Below are 17,531 nucleotides of genomic sequence, written 5' to 3'. Positions count from 1 at the left end.
AAACATGATGACAGATTCACTTCTTTTAATGTATTCTAAATATTAAATACATTCGATCAAAAGTCTGCTTACGATGGAGCCTATGAGAGCCGTTAAATTCTGCCAATAGAGCCCCTAAAAAAACATAAAAACACCTCCATTCGGGTTTTATATATGATGTTAGTATATATGTAATGTAGTAACGGGCATATTTATAATGACATTTAATATTTAAGTATTTTGATCATTTTAAGCATTTGCGGCGCATTAATTAAAAAAACGCATCATGTTTGCTTTTTTTCTTAATCACTGATTTCTGCTCACTGCAGATTTTATGAGAGCCAAACATGATAATACATCAGTTACTGTACAAGTTCTGCTGTTATTAGGATGCCGACTGCTTGAATTTTCATATATTCCCATTTAGAGTAAACATTTCTCATCATCGTTGCAAAGAAACTGAGGGGTAGGGGGCACTTTTCGTGTCGTTTTTGCCAGTCCCAAGTATTAAATGCCTTTCAAAGTGTCCCAACTTGTCAGATTATATCCTCACCCATCTACTTTTTCAGGTGTGAGACATGATTTATGATCTATGATAAACTTACAGGGAGCAGGGCAGTGAAACATTAGAAACACGGAAGTGATTACGTCGTCTCTATAAATAGTTTGTCGGCGTTAGCACGAATAATAACAATATCACAAAAACTTAGTTAATATTAACATCACAAAACGTAAATAGGGTATTGTTGGCACTTTCTGAGTGCAGTTCCCTTTTAGGTCCTCTAGCAGCTCTCAAATTATAAAATGTTGTTGCTAAATAGACAATGTGTCCAATGTTTTTATTGCAGACAGTTAAAAATGTGGAAACACACGAAAGATGGAGGAATCTCGTTTGTCCATCGTCTGTCTGTGCAGCTGGGCAAATCCCACAGCCGTGTCATTTTGTATGTCCTTCTGACACGTGTTAAATAAAACGCTAACTAGTGGTCGCAAACTGTCATTGATTGATTGATTGAAACTTTTATTAGTAGATTGCACAGTGCAGCACATATTCCATACAATGACCATTAAATGGTAATGTTTTTTTAACTTGTTTAAGTCGGGGTCCACGTTAATCAATTCATGGTATGATGAGTGTTGATAAATGAAATAGCGCGTGCTAAATAATTATATTTGCATCTTCTACTCCCAGTATTTTGGGTGTTTTGATAATCGCCATATGTTTTGCATATTAATGAAGGCGGACGCAAAAAGGAATTGCACGCCTTGTTCTAATAGACGCAATTCACTTCGCACACGTTCAGGAAATAATTTTTGTTTGTGCTTTAGTAAATCAGGCCCTAAGTGCATACATATTCCCTTCTTTGTTCTTGCAAAATGAAACACCAATGATATAGATTAGAAATTAACATGAAATCAGGATTAATCGAAACTGATCCAACCCTGTGCTTAATCCGACTAAAAATCATTTGACAGCACTTTTAAATTCTATCAGACGTGAATATTCTGTATAAATGTTTTTCTTTTGTGAGTCAGTCTTCTGATCTTTCTCATTTTTTTCTTTCCCTTTCCTACCTAAACTCATTCATCCATCCTGGTGTCCTTCGCTGTGTCTGTGGATTCTTGCCAATCCTTCCCAAATGACTAAGCTCCATGAATTCTTGGTCACCCAGTGACACGCCCATCATCTCGCTGGAGCCCTGTGACTCGTCCTGCTGCGACGTAGCCCGCATCGGAGGTCTCAAACCGGCGGTGCTTTTGGATCTGATTTATCTAATGGGCCTGCTGGAGGAGCGAGGCTGGCTCGGCGCACATTCGGCCAACGTACGAAAGTTATCGGAGGAGGAAAACTTGGCGGAGGGCGAGACACAGTATAGTCTGGATGAGGACATGGCGGATGAGCTCAAGTGGTTGACGGATGAGGACAGGAAGTCGCCATCCTCAACAAAAGATATCATGAAGATCCACCAGGAGTCAACCCCGCAAACCAAATTCAACACCTTCGCCTCGGAGCTAAGAGCTGTTCGAGTATCCTATCTTCTCACCGGTGCTTTGAAATCCCTCGCCGTGATCTTCAGCTGCGAGAAGTTATCGGATTTGCTCTCAGTGCCCAAACCGGATTCCACCAGCGCCTCGACAAGTCCGATGTCGGACCAGGGTAAAGGTGAGGCCAGCAGGCAATGGGATGAAAGTGCCGAGCTAAGGTCCGTGCTGCAGTACGTGGTGCAGAGCATGGTGAAGTGGGCGGTCCGACCATGTCCCATAAAACAGACGGTCTCTCTGGCCGACCTGGAGAGGGCTCAGGTCATGATCTATAAAGGGGCCCTGAGAGGACTGCTGGATAAAGAACACAAAGGTACCACCATCTATTAGTTTGGCTAATTTGCTTATTTTAAATGTGTGAAGAGTATTTTATTTACTAGAACAGTGTTTTTCAAGGCACATTTTCTGCGTTGAAAAAATCCGGCGGCACACCACCAGCAGAAATCATTAAAAAACGAAACTTATTAGAAAGTAAAAAGTCGTTTTGTTGGATATGACTTCAAACCATAAGAACCATACATCACAAAGTAGGTGTACTGTCACGACCTGTCACATCACGCCGTGACTTATTTTGAGTTTTTTGCTGTTTTCCTGTGTGTAGTGTTTCAGTTCTTGTCTTGCTCTCCTATTTTGGTGGCTTTTTCTCTTTTTTTTGGTATTTTCCTTCAGCAGTTTCATGTCTTCCCTTGAGCGATATTTCCCGCATCTACTTTGTTTTAGCAATCAAGAATATTTAAGTTGTTTTTATCCTTCTTTGTGGGGACATTGTTGATCATAATTTCATTTTCGGATGTACAAACCCCGTTTCCATATGAGTTGGGAAATTGTGTAAGATGTAAATATAAACGGAATACAATGACTTGCAAATCCTTTTCAACCCATATTCAATTGAATGCAATATGTTCAAACTCATAAACTTTACTTCTTTTTGCAAATAATAATTATTAACTTTGAATTTCATGGCTGCAACACTTGCCAAAGTAGTTATATCACCTTTACTTTTAACATCGCCTTTTCTTTTAACAACACTCAATACAAGTTTCATTATGAGAGACATGAGGACGGATGGATTTTTTTTCTTGTCTTATGTGAAATATTAAATAAATGTAAATAAAAGTCCACTTACAGCAGAGCCAATACGAGCACTATTTCGCCCATAAAATCCGATAAATAACCATTCAGAAAGTGCCAACAATACCCTATTTACGTTTTGTGATTTTGATATTAACTAAGTTTTTGTGATATTGGTATTATTCGTGCTAACACCGACAAACTTTTTATAGAGACGACGTAATCACTTCCGTGTGTGCTAATGTTTACATTATCGAGTCGTCTGCAGTTTCCTCACTGCGCTGCTCCCTGTAAGTTTATCATAGATCATAAATCATGTCTCACACTTGAAAAGTAGATGGGGGAGGATATAATCTGTCAAGTTGGGACACTTTGACAGGCATTTAATACTTGAAACTGGCGAGAACGACACGAAAAGCACCCTACCCCTCAGTTTTTTTGCAATGATTATGAGAAATGTTTCATCTAAATGGGAATATATGAAAATTCAAGCAGTCGGCATCCTAATGACAGCAGAACTCGTACAGTAACTGATGTTTTATCATGTTTGGCTCTCATAAAGTCTGCAGTAACTTGCATTTAAAGATGTAGCGACCAACTGTAGTTACTGACAGTGGTTTTATAAAATGTTCCTGAGCCCATGTGGTGATATCCTTTACACACTGTCGGTTTTTGATGCAGTACCGCCTGAGGGATCAAAGGTCTGTAATATCATCGCTTACTTGCAGTGACTTCTCCAGATTCTCTGAACCTTTTGATGATTTTACGGTCGTAGATGGTAAAATTCCTAAATTCCTTGCAATAGCTCGTTGAGAAATGTTGTTCTAAAACTGTTAGACAATTTGCTTACAAATTGGTGACCCTCACCCCATCCTTGTTTGTGAAATACTTAGCATTTCATGGAAGCTGTTTTTATAACCAATCATGGCACCCAACTGTTCCCAGTTAGCCTGCACACCTGTGGGATGTTCCGTATAAGTGTTTGATGAGCATTCCTCAACTTTATCAGTATTTATTGCCACCTTTCCCAACTTCTTTGTCATGTGTTGCTGGCATCAAATTCTAAAGTCAATGATTATTTGCAAAAAAAAAAAATGTTTTTCAGTTTGAACATCAAATATGTTGTCTTTGTAGCATATTTAAACTGAATATGGGTTGAAAATGATTTGCAAATCATTGTATTCCGATTATATATACATCTAACACAATTTCCCAACTCATATGGAAACGGGGTTTGTACATTGTGGACGCCATCTTTGCTCCACAGTAAGTCTTTGCTGTTGTCCAGCATTCTGTTTTTTTTCCTTTGTAGCCAGTTCAGTTTTAGTTTTGTTATGCCTTTTGTTAGGGACACTCACCTTTTGTTTATTTTTGGTTTAAGCATTAGACACCTTTTTAACCTGCACACTGCCCCCCTCTGTTTCCAACATCTATAAAGCAATTAGCTACCGGCAGCCACCTACTGATATGAAAGAGTATTAGACGGTTACTCTGCCGAGCTCTAGACAGCCCTGACACTTAACAACAACACATAATTCGCAGACTATAATTACTGGTTTGCAAAAAATATATTGAACCCAAATAGGTGAAATTAGATACTGTCCTATAGCACACTGGACTGTATCTCACGGCACACTCATGGTTGAAAATCACTTTACTAAAAAACAGTCTGAAAAAAGACAACTCTTCTTATATCAGGGAAAGAAATAACCGACAAGACTTGCTTGCAAAGTGTTATTCAAAGAAGAATTTAGCAAATTGGGTCGTCTTATATTTAGGTCTATATATAGTACTGAAAAAAAGCTGTGACACAGAGACCCACTTTAACATGGATCTCAAAAGGCGAAGTCGGGACGAGGGCATCTGAAATGTATGGGGGTCTTATATATGCGATATTTTCCAGTCAATACGGTACTTTAAAAAGCTGTGACACACAGACAACCCTTAAAAATGTGGCTCATAACAACAAGTTAGCAATCGGCTTGTCTGAATTTGTCTCAGTACGGTACAAAACAATCCTGTGACACAAACTCACTTGAAAAATGTGAATGAAAGAGGAAGGTAGCATTTCAGATCCATCTTATATTTGGGTTATTTTCGTGGTTAATTTGGTCATCAGAAAAAGCTGTGACATGGAGACTTGCTTGAAAAATCTGACTCAAATGATAAATTAGCTATATGGTTGTCTTACATTTGTGTCACAATTGTACAAAAAAAAGAACACTTGGCAATTGAGTCGTGTTATGGTTGTCAGTACGGTTAGAAAAAAAACCTCTGACACACAAACTCACTTGAAAAGGGTGATTTAAAAGTGTAGTTAGCAAATCAGGTCGTCCTGTATTTGGGTTGATATTGTACTGGAAAAATGCTCTGACACATAAACCCCAAAAATGTATCTCAAAAGGCAAATTAGTGAAACTTCAAGCAGTCTTATATTAGGTGTTTTTTTTTTCCAGTAATGCATTATTTGATAAAGCAGTGACACAAAGGATCCCTTAAAAAGTTGACTCAAAGATCAAGTTAGCAATCAGGTCGTCTTGACATTTATGTCAAAACTGTACAAAAAAAACCCTGTGACAGAGACTTGATGGAGAAAATTTACTCAAAGGGTAAATTGTTGTGCTGTCTTATATTTGGATCAATACAGTCCTGAAAAAAGAGCCGTGGCACAGAGACAGTCTTGAAATTTGGGTGTCAATAGGCAAATTATTGTTCGGGTAATCAAAATTCAAGCTGTCTTATATTCGGGTTATTTTCCAGTTAATATGGTACTTAAAGAAACCTGTAACACAAAGACTCCCTTGAAAATGTGACTGATATAACAAGTTAGGGATCTCTGCGTTGAAACCTTGTTTCCTTTGCTTTTCCAGAACCGGGCCTCCACTCGACCTCTCAGCCCATTTCCAAGTCGTCAAGCTCTGTCTCCTTGTACAGTGTCGGCTCGGAAGGCACCGCCATCTTCGGACAGTCCAACAGAGCCTCCGCTTCATCCTCTAACACCGAACTTGCCTCGTCGCTCCCAACCAACCTGCAGGCGGACGGTCACGAGCACTTCAACCCTTTCCTCCCCATCAGCCTCCTTCAGTAAGTGCCATGGTTGGAGAATTGTAAAACTATATTAATAGTAGTATTAGATGTATTGATGTACGTAAACGTTACATAACGTGGTTATCGTGACCAAAATGATTATCGTTGTCGCGGTATCTGTTCATATTAAAGGTAATTCTGCACAATCAAACTGTAGTGTCTCTAATATGATATGAATCCTGGGTTCCTTCAGGCACATGGTGCTAACTCGCTTCCCCACGCTGACCGGCCTGGTTAGTGCCGCGCCTGTGCTGCATCCTTGCTTCAGCCTGGCCAGCTCGGCCTCCTGCGACGCCTTCAGTGAGCAGCAGACTAGCTTCATGGAGCCGGGTCCTTGCAGCACGCAGGCCAGAAGCAGCCTGGGTAAGGAAGGACTAGTGCAAAGTCAGTATGTACTGTACAAGCTTATTTAACTGCGTGTGTCATCCATGATCCAGCATGTTTTGTAACACTAACCCACACTGTTACATTACGATTATCCTTTACATGCATGACACAGGTTATGTGCTTTGTATGGCATCATCATTTTTCCATCAAGTTTGAACTTCATGCACAAGAATTGTATATTCAAATATCTATTACCCTATATTAAACTACGGGGTTATTTTTTTTTTCTGTTTTTTGTGTTGTGCACTTTTTCTTTTCTCCTCAACTGCCAGAGCGGACACAAATGTTTGTCACCAGTCGCTTGCTAGAAATGGGATTCTCTATGAGACATATCTACTGCGCCATGGAGGCAGCAGGTACCTCTTTGTCGTCCAAAAATGTTTGCTTCTTCATGTGCTTTGTAATGTCAATATTTCGTCCTTCTCTTGTTTGCAGCCTTTTTGGCAAGTATTATTTTAGCTCGGTGTAAGATGCATTTGGTTTTACACTCACTAGCCATGGCAAAATAATGGGCTCCCTGCATCAAGAATAGTTAAATAAATATTTCTCATTTTAACTGCGTTACATAACATTTTTGATACGTGGGCAGGTTTGAGTGCATTTTGCTATATTGGAATAAAAATAAATACTGTACTTCAATCAATTAAAAAATGGGTTGGGGGATTTTTCTAATTCTTTTGTTTGATTTTTCTCTTAAATATTCTTCACTCAGTTGTAAAATCCAATGCACATTTTTAATGCAGATGTACCCAAAGAAACCATGCGAAGTGCATTTTGTTGTCAATATTTGAATGAAGATCATTTGGATTGGTGCATTTATAAAAAAAATAAAAATTTGAAAAGTATTTTCATGCGGTGGAGATATTTTTTTCAAATGTTTCGGATAAGCTTGATTTTCACTCAAATACTGCATATGATTTTGTAAAAAAAAAAAGGTTTTCTCATACATGCCAGCATTTATTTTAGTACAGTAAAAATACTAATTTGTTAACCTACTGTATTGCATCAATGCATTAATAATATGCTGTAAATAGCAGGTATAGTATATAAACATGTACTTGTTATACAGACATATTGTTTTTCTATTAAATAACTAATTGATCGACAGATGTAGCAGGTGACCTGGACTCTCAAACCATCGAGGTGTTAGCCAGCTGGATGTTGGAGCACCCCCTGACTGAGGAACAGCAGGCGACCGAGTCCAACAGGCAGGATGGCGAGCCCGACACGCCCTCCTCTGATGGACCCGAGACAGTGCAGTGCCCTGAACGCCCCGCCAGCCAACCCAGTGAAAGGTTGGTGATTTACACTGCTTTTGTCTTTTTTGTGCTAAAGCTTACTAGTTTAATCTGATCAATACAGACTTTTTTTTTTTTTGTTCATAGCTTGCTACCGGGTCTTGACTGGATAGAGAGAGAGAACTTCCTTGATGTCCATCTGACGAGGAACAGACCACCTCCAGCGAGGCGACGGCGTTCTGGTCCGACTCAGAGGACATCTTTTCGGAGGGCAGGTCAGATCAAATATTGTTGGTCAATTTTTTTTATTTAAAAACAACAAAAAAAGATCAGTCCTGTAGCTTATAGCAAGGGAGTCAACCAGCCGAGAGAACATTTGTTTCAGTGCCCGACACTTTCACATTTTGGTGTAGACCATTTGAACTACAACAATAAACTACCAGCAGAGGTCACCTCAAATGTAACTGCCGCTTTAAAAAGTACTCAAATACATTAAACAGAAGGAAAACACATTGTGTATGGCTTAGGAAAAATTCAAGCCCTACTGGTTAATGCCTAAAAAGATTGTTACAGAAATGAAAATATTATGTATCGCCTTTTTCGGAGTATAAGGCGCTCCGGAGTATAAGTCGCACCTGCCGAAAATGCATAATATAGAAACAAAAAAACATATAAGTCGCACTGGAGTATAAGTCACATTTTTGGGGGAAATGTATTCGATAAAACCCAACACCAAGAATAGACATTTGAAAGCCAATTTAAAATAAATAAAGAATAGTGAACAACAGGCTGTACATTATATGACGCATAAATAACCAACTCAGAACGTGCCTGTTAACGTAACATATTATGGTTAGAGTCATTCAAATAACTATAACATATAGAACATGCTATACGTTTACCAAACAATCTGTCACTCATAATTGCTAAATCCGGTGAAATGTTATACGTCTAGTCTCTTACGTGAATGAGCTAAATAATATTATTTGATATTTTACGGTAATGTGTTAGTAATTTCACACAAGTCGCTCCTGAATATAAGTCGCAACCCCAAAAAAAACTGCGACTTATAGTCCAAAATACGGTAAACTGAACTATCATAGGTAACAGCAAGCAAACAAACAATTCAGGCCCTCCTAGTTTACTGCTAAACAGGCTACATTAGAAATAAAAACAGAACAGAGGAGAACAAAGATTGGAATGGTTGTTTTTTTTTTTAACTACTCGGTACAAACTAGGAGAGATCATAACAATTTCAGACCTTACTTGTTAATACCTAAATAGGCTACTATAGAAATAAAATCAGATAGTCAAACAGGAGGTAAGAAAAGTTTGGAATTGTCCTTTTTTTTTTAACTACTCCCTAGTAGTAGTTAAATAGTCAAACAGCAGAGACCAAATCAATTTCAAACCCTACTTGTTGACTGAAAAATAGGATACAATAGAAAAAAAAATAGAACGTCAAACAGGAGGAAAACAAAATTTATAATGGACCCTTATTAACTACAAACCCCGTTTCCATATGATTTGGGAAATTTTGTTAGATGTAAATATAAACGGAATACAATGATTTGCAAATAACTTTCAACCCATATTCAGTTAAATATGCTACAAAGACAACATATTTCATGTTCAAACGGAAACATTTTTTTTTTGTGCAAATCATTAATTTCAGAATTTGATGCCAGCAACACGTGACAAAGACGTTGGGAAAGGTGGCAATAAATACTGATAAAGTTGAGGAATGCTCATCAAACACTTATTTGGAATATCCCACAGGTGTGCAAGCCAATTGGGAACAGGTGGGTGCCATGATTGGGTATAAAAGCAGCTTCCATGAAATGCTCAGTAATTCACCAACAAGGATGGGGCAAGCGTCACCACTTTGTAAACAAATTGTTGAACAGTTTCAGAACGACATTTCTCAACGAGCTATTGCAAGGAATTTAGGGATTTTACCATCTACGGTCCGTAAAATCATCAAAAGGTTCAGAGAATCTGGAGAAATCACTGCACATAAGCGATGATATTACAGATCTTTGATCCCTCAGACGGTACTGCATCAAAAACCGACATCAGTGTGTAAAGGATATCACCACATGGGCTCAGGAACACTTCATAAAACCACTGTCAGTAACTACAGTTGGTCGCTACATCTGTAAGTGCAAGTTAAAACTGTACTATACAAAGCCAAACCCATTTATCAACAGCACCCAGAAACGCCGCCCGCTTCGCTGGGCCTGAGCTCATCTAAGATGGACAAATGCAACGTGGAAAAGTGTCCTGTGGTCTGACAAGTCCACATTTCCAATTATATTTGGAAACTGTGGACGTGGTGTCCTCCAGAACAAAGACGAAAATAAGCATCCGGATTGTTATAGGCGCAAAGTTCAAAAGCCAGCATCTATGATGGTATGGTGGTGTATTAGTGCCCAATGCATGGGTAACTTACACATCTGTGAAGGCACCATTAATGCTGAAGGGTACATACAGGTTTTGGAGCAACATTTGTTGTCATCCAAGCAATATTATCATGGATGGCCCTGCTTATTTTAGCAAGACAATGCCAAGCCACATGTTACAACAGCATGGCTTCGTAGTAAAAGACTGCGGCTACTTTCCTGGCCCGCCTGCAGTCCAGACCTGTCTCCCATGGAAAATGTGTGGCGCATTATGAAGCGTAAAATATGACACCGGAGAACCCGGACTGTTGAACGACTGAAGCTCCACATAAAACAAAAATGGGAAAGAATTCCACTTTCAAAGCTTCAACAATAAGTTTCCTCAGTTCCCAAACATTTATTGAGTGTTGTTAAAAGAAAAGGTGATGTAACACAGTGGTGAACATGTCGTTTCCCAACTACTTTGGCACGTGTTGCAGCCATGAAATTCTAAGTTAATTATTATTTGCAAAAAAAATTTACATCTAACACAATTTACCAACTCATATGGAAACGGGGTTTGTAATAAGTAAAAACTAGCAGAGATCACATTAATTACAGACACTAATATTTTACTACCGAAATAGGCTACCATAGAAATTTCAAACTGGAGATGAGCCAAGTTTGGAAAGGTCCTTTGTTTAACTACAAGGTACAAACCACCAGAGATCACAACAAATTCAGACCCTATTAGTTGACTGCCCAAAAGGATACTATAGAAATAAAAACAAACAAGAGCAAAGCAAATTTTGAAATCTGAATGGACCTTTTTTAACTACTAGGTAAAAACCACAAAAAGCGCACACCAAATCAGACCCTACGGGTGTACTGCCAAAAAGTAGGCCGACTTGTTTACGTTTTACCCATTTTCCATTAACTCCTATTGTTTGTTCATTCATCCTTTTTCAGATTTACCGTCGCCTAACCCCGTTCGGCAGCTGTACCAGCAGAACACAGGCGATTGGCCGGAGTATGTGGAGTTTCATCCCTTCTCTGCCGAGGAGGAGTCTGAGCTGGGCTACATGGACGATGTCTACCACGAGGAGACATACGAAGACCTGCTCACTCCTTTTTTCAACCTTGAAAGAGACACGCTTCACATTGTAGAGGTGACACATTAGCCTTTTGCAGATAAATTACCGAATACGGAGGGTCGCTCTGGTTCATTTTCTAATGTAAAGATGCTAAAAAACAGCCCAAAACATTGAAATATTTGCAAATGTATTTTATAATAATTTTAGCATGAAGTTATGTATGTGTTCTTTAGAGTGGAGAGGAACACAGTCAGATGGTGAAATGCGAGCTGTGCAGCACCCTTACCTTGCAGTTCAACAACCACATCAAGCGCCGCCATCCAGGCTGCGGCCAGAGCGCCGCACGCAAGGGTTACGACAGCACGGGGGCCTATGTAGATGTGTGGTTCAAAGGGGAGTGCGGCTCCAACTTCCCCTTCTACCTCCTTTGTACTTCCTGCAGGGAGAAGTATCTTGCTGCGAACGTCAGCATTCTAAAGAATGAAAGGTAGAGGAGATAGATTGGGAACTGTATTTATATCTACAGACATTTTTTTTTTACATAACTGCAGAGTACCAGGCGTCAACTATAGGCAACATTTTGAATGTAATATTTTTGATTGTAGGACAAAAGCCAGTGATTTGATTGGCCATTTGGACAGCACCTCTGATGGTGAGCAAAGTTGCTTACATTTAAAGATATTTTGCAGACATTGTTTTAATTATGTTTGTTTGCTCAGATGATTGGGAAATGAACCACCAAGACCAGTGTGATGCAGACAGACTGACAGGCCTGGAGGACTTTGGGCTCCTGCTAAGACCTCTGGGTCTGACTGAAAAGAAGCTGGTGCCCGACCCCATCGCCTTTACTGAGCCTGATCCACTTGGAGCTCTGGTTTATTGCACGACTGATCCTCTTAAGGCTGTTCCTAAAGGTATTCATTTGCCGACATCCCTTGAATGTAGCAACGAAACGCACTGTTTGTTTCCATCACTAGTGGATTCTGTGGTCGAGCAGAAGATCTCCCTGAGCCTCGGGCAGCAGGCGATGTCTCTGAGGGACTCTCATGACCGACTCAAAGCACTAAGAAGAGTCACTTCCACAGCTCAGATCCTGCTGGCGTACAGCATGGTGATGCGAGCCTTATCTCAGACCGCTTGCAGGTGCATGCCTCTCATACACATGAACCTTTTTTCTTTTTTTCATGGCAACCATCACTTATTTTGTCCTGCTTTCCAGCCCATCTAGCGGACTGGAGTCTCTTGGCCTGGCAGACATCCGCATCTTGGTGCGTCTGATGACGCTCGCCGCAGCAGGCAGGGCTCACACTTGTGTGGACAGACGGTCCGCAGCCAAGGGGTCGGTCTCTGAGCACAGCAGCTCCAGCTGCCTCAGCTTCTTGACCTCAGCCATCGGCAGCGTTGTGTCGCGCAGCGCCACCGCCTACAGACAGCTGGTGGAGATATGTACTCAGGTTAGTTCACTTTTGACTGGCAATTGATTTGTACTTGCATTGCATCATAAGTCCTGCACATCTTTAAACATTAGAAACATTAAGGATGTCTTTGCTTAGTGGCAGGGAGTGCAATTCATTTAGGCCTAAATAGATTGCTGACTAAACAGGCTGCAACATGGAATATCTCTACGGTACAGCTCCCACTAGTGGAAAGTCATTAAAGACAGGAACCAGTGCCTCAACTTACAAGATAATTGGTTCTGAGACAGAGCTCTTTAATCAAAACACTTTGTATCTCAAATCAACATTGTCTATTTGTATGCATTGAAATCAATTTGATTGTTGCTTGCCCCAAAAAATATTCAAATTTTACATGTAAGATCTGAAATATTGTATGCAAACAATACAATAGAATGCACTAATAGCAAATACAGTAGTTTTATTAAGTGATAATGGATGGATGGATGGACTTCTACAGTATCTCCTTCCAGCTTCTTCTGTCAAACACACTGTCAGTAGCTTCTCCATATATTTTCATGGATAAATGTCTGCCGTTTGGATAATATTCAAACATTCTTGTCTGGCGTTAATCATTCTGCTTCAGTATGGAGCAGACTAGTACTCATATTGTTAAATTGTTTCACCAATGATTTTGGTGTTTTCTTACTGTAATTCAGTGAATATTTAAGTAAAGTAAATCACCAGCGATAAGCTAGTGCTAGCGTGTAAGACCAGATATTTTGGCCCGACCTTTCGGGGTTCACTGTGGCATTTGGTAGAGCAAATAAGGGCAGGGATGTCTGTAACTAAAATTTTTGCCTGCAAACTGAAAGCATAATTAGCCGAGATCCATCCAGCTTTTATCTTAAAACACTTTAGTTAGGTCACTCTTAGATTGCAGTAGCTCTGTAGTAAAAATTGTGAAGATGTTAGCTTCGAGCTTCAGGTTTTTCTAATTATTAAAAATAGAATGAAAAAGTTCTAAATGTATGATTTCTGTTATACATTATTTTCATTTACTGTGATGAGGTGGTGACTTGTCCAGGGTGTACCCCGCCTTCCGCCCGATTGTAGCTGAGATAGAATAAGCAGTAGAAAATGGATGGATGGATGGATGGATTAGTTTCATTTATGTCATGATTGATTGTTAGAAAAACAGTCCCAAATGTTTTTGTTTCAAGGATTGAAAAGAAAACGAGAGCACTCTTAACTGTCTTTTTAAATTACCTTGAATCTACTGTATTGGTAATAATAATTCAATAAAGTCATGTTTACTTGTAAGCAAAATCAATAAACATTTTTGTAATACTAATATTTTTTAAAACTAACGAAATGAAAATAATTAATAAAATAATTGGTTAAAATTAAAACAAAATAAATAGGATAAGTATATTAACGATATAATTTGCGATGGCTTTTTTTTTTATGTGGCCTGTTTTATAAATAATTAAATTACATTATTTTAGATTTTTGGGAAAATTCAGATTCAATTAGCCATGTATTTATATGGTTAAAAAATAATACTGTGCATTAAATATAAATAAATTAATAATTGATAAATGGGTTGTACTTTTATAGCGCTTTTCTACCTTAAAGGTACTCAAAGCGCTTTGACACTACTTCCACATTTACCCATTCACACACTGATAGAGGGAGCTGCCATGCAAGGCGCTAACCAGTACCCATCAGGAGCAAGGGTGAAGTGTCTTCCTCAAGGACACAATGGACGTGACGAGGTTGGTACTAGGTGGGGATTGAACCAGGGACCCTCGGGTTGCGCACAGCCACTCTCCCAAGTGCCATGCCGTCCTCAAACTAAAAAAACTAAACTAAGATAAAAACTAAATAAATAAATAAATATGTTTAAGGATATTATTAGGATGCAATTTTGTAGCTACAATGTACATTAATAAGCTGGTTCCAAAATAAGAACATTATATGAATGTTTCAATTGAATAAATAAAATTGGTAAACATTAAAAATGTTTTATCTAAAATTATAAGAAGAAATGTAATAAGTTCATCCATCCATCCATTTTCTACCGCTTATTCCCCTTTGGGTCGCGGGGGGCGCTGGTGCCTATCTCAGCTACAATTGGGCGGAAGGCGGGGTACACCCTGGATAAGTCGCCACTTCATCGCAGGGCCACACAGATAGACAGACAACATTCACACCCTAGGGCCAATTTAGTGCTGCCAATCAACCTATCCCAGGTGCATGTCTTTGGAAGTCGGAGGAAGCCGGAGTACCCGGAGGGAACCCACGCAGTCACGGGGAGGACATGCAAACTCCGCACAGAAAGATCCAGAGCCCGGGATTGAACCCTGACTATTCAGGACCTTCATATTGTGAGGCAGACGCACAAACCCCTCTTCCACCGTGCTGCCCAATTAGTTCAAAGGAATCTAATTATATACATATTCACTTTCATCATGTTTTTATTGTCAGATCAATATTCCAATAATTAAAATTTTAATGAATAAAAAAATGCAAATAGCAAATCAACAGTGCAATTAAAGGCCTACTGAAACCCACTACTACCGACCACGCTGTCTGGTAGTTTATACATCAATGATGAAATATTAACATTGCAACACATGCCAATACGGCCTTTTTAGTTCACTAAATTGCAATTTTAAATTTCCCGGGAGTTTCTTGTTGAAAACGTCGCGGAATGATGACATACGCGTGACGTCATGGACTGTTAGGAAATATTAGCGCTGCGCACACATACAGTTAAAAGTTGTGTGCTTTAACCGCATAATTACACAGTATTTTGGACATCTGTGTTGCTGAATCTTTTGCAATTTGTTCAATCAGTAATGGAGAAGTCAAAGTAGAAAGATGGAGTTGGGAAGCTTTAGCCTTTAGCCACACAAACACACGGTGATTCCTGATTTAAAATTCCCGGAGGTGAAGCTATACTATGGATCAGAGCGGTCAAGCAAAGATGGATCCCGACCAAATGTCAACCAGCAGTTTTCGGTGAGAAAATTATGGTAGAAAGTCGCCACTTACCGGAGATCAGTTGAGCTTGTGCCGTCCGTACAGCTGCCGTCGACTTCCATCAGACACTGGCCTCAGGACAAACCCTTCCGACTATCAGGTACTATTAAACTCACTAAAACACTAGCAACACAATAGACAGATAAGGGATTTTCCAGAATTATCCTTGTGAATATGTCTAAAAACATCTGAATCCGTCCCAATTCAATCGCGTTTTTTTTTATATACTTGATTTTTTATTTTTTTTTATGTTTTATTTGTTGTCCGTCGCTGTCAATATCCTCAAACACAAATCTTTCATCTTCGCTCAAATTAATGGGGAAATTGTCATTTTCTCTGTCCGATCAATCAATCGATCAATGTTTACTTATATAGCCCTAAATCAGTATTGTCTCAAAGGGCTGCACAAACCACAACACAAACCACTACGACATTTCTCGGTAGGCCCACATAAGGGCAAGGAAAACTCACACCCAGGCTCCCATTAAAAACAATGTGAGGAGCCATCAACATGTGACGTCATCGTCTGCGACTTGCGGTAAAGGCAGGGCTTTTCTGTTAGTGACCAAAAGTTGTGAACTTTATCGTGGATGTTCTCTAGTAAATCATTTCAGCAAAAATATGGCAATATCGCGAAATGATCAAGTATGACACATAGAATGGACCTGCTATCCCCATTTAAATAAGAAAATCTTATTTCAGTAGGCCTTTAAACAGAATAGTATAATTAAAAAAGTTATGGGTTTGTCAATAAACATTTTTTTAATCTTTTGAATGATCATTGCTTCTTGTAGGATCTGATGGCAGCAGCTACAGGACTGACGAATGGAGGATCCAGCGATGCGCAGCAGAGAGCTTGCCTGACATCCAGCGTGACAACCCCTGCTGCAGCAGCCCAGCAGCAGAGGGACTGCAGCGACCAACTGCCGTCTTTCCTGGTCACACAAAGTCTGGTAGCCTTGCTCACTGAGAATGGGGCTCACTGCCACGTCGCTGAAAAGCCTGACTACGAGGCTCATGGTCAGTATAATACCAAAGCATTTTAAAAAATAGCTTACTCACCACATTCACCACACCCATGGATCTTTTTCACCAAGATGCAGGGCACCAAGGACTGTCTTCCACCTTACCCACAGGCTCTTCCCCTCACCGAGGATCCAAAGTGGGACCTCTCGAGCTGGCTAACGCTTTGGCGGCGTGCGTCCTGTCTGCCATGTTGAACAGCCATCACCGCCAGTGGGCAGCACGGCGACTGGTGCAGGCTTTAGCGGTGACGGGCCGGGACAGTCCCGGTCGGGCCCAGAGCTACAGCGACCTTGCAGGGGACCTGCGGAAGTGTCCCGTCAAAAGGCTGGAAGGACATTATAATAAAGTAAGAGTGATATATTTTATTTTTATGTTTATAAACAACTCCTAATAGCTTCTTTCTGTTTGTTATTTTTAAGATGGCAACTTGTTTTTGGAACAGCGAGCAAAGTTTGCTGGCGACATGTTCTCAGGATAAAGTGGTGCAGCTGTGGAGCATCAGTGAAAACAATGCACAGTTGCACACTACCTTCTCCTGCATAACAAGGTATGTTTTGACCATAAGAAATGACCATAAAATATTTTTTTCCCTGACAAAAAAGCTGTTTTATATTTGGGGTCTTGAAGTTACGCATGCAAATCAACAAGTGGTACTTTTGACTTCTCCCTTTGCAAATTTTTTCTGTCACTTCCACACACACGCATGCACACACACACACAAGTAACCAGAAGAGACGCAGTCATGACTCACTGGAATGAATCTCAGTCTTTTTGTCCTCCGCA

At 39.8% G+C, this 17,531-nt stretch overlaps 1 protein-coding gene across 8 annotated transcripts in view; it reads left to right on the top strand.

The window, feature by feature from the left end:
- Positions 1-17,531, top strand: part of LOC133536205 (probable E3 ubiquitin-protein ligase HERC1) — a 114,079-nt gene that overhangs the window by 76,134 nt on the left and 20,414 nt on the right. For 4 of the 8 annotated variants that reach the window (XM_061876536.1, XM_061876535.1, XM_061876541.1 and 1 more), the window contains 14 exons: positions 1,629-2,335; positions 5,964-6,177; positions 6,374-6,543; positions 6,840-6,923; positions 7,676-7,862; positions 7,953-8,080; positions 11,156-11,355; positions 11,514-11,767; positions 11,886-11,932; positions 12,000-12,423; positions 12,500-12,734; positions 16,517-16,742; positions 16,820-17,094; positions 17,168-17,295. In XM_061876536.1, coding sequence (XP_061732520.1) covers positions 1,629-2,335; positions 5,964-6,177; positions 6,374-6,543; positions 6,840-6,923; positions 7,676-7,862; positions 7,953-8,080; positions 11,156-11,355; positions 11,514-11,767; positions 11,886-11,932; positions 12,000-12,423; positions 12,500-12,734; positions 16,517-16,742; positions 16,820-17,094; positions 17,168-17,295 — 3,279 coding nt within the window. The remainder of the gene's footprint in view (positions 1-1,628; positions 2,336-5,963; positions 6,178-6,373; positions 6,544-6,839; positions 6,924-7,675; positions 7,863-7,952; positions 8,081-11,155; positions 11,356-11,513; positions 11,768-11,885; positions 11,933-11,999; positions 12,424-12,499; positions 12,735-16,516; positions 16,743-16,819; positions 17,095-17,167; positions 17,296-17,531) is intronic. The other 4 variants (XM_061876539.1, XM_061876538.1, XM_061876537.1 and 1 more) reach the window with 4 other exon arrangements.

This window comes from Nerophis ophidion, linkage group LG17 (assembly GCF_033978795.1).
Source record: "Nerophis ophidion isolate RoL-2023_Sa linkage group LG17, RoL_Noph_v1.0, whole genome shotgun sequence".
Lineage (NCBI taxonomy): Eukaryota > Metazoa > Chordata > Actinopteri > Syngnathiformes > Syngnathidae > Nerophis > Nerophis ophidion.
Note: the sequence above shows the minus strand (reverse complement) of the source record. Positions and strands in the feature narration are given on the sequence as shown.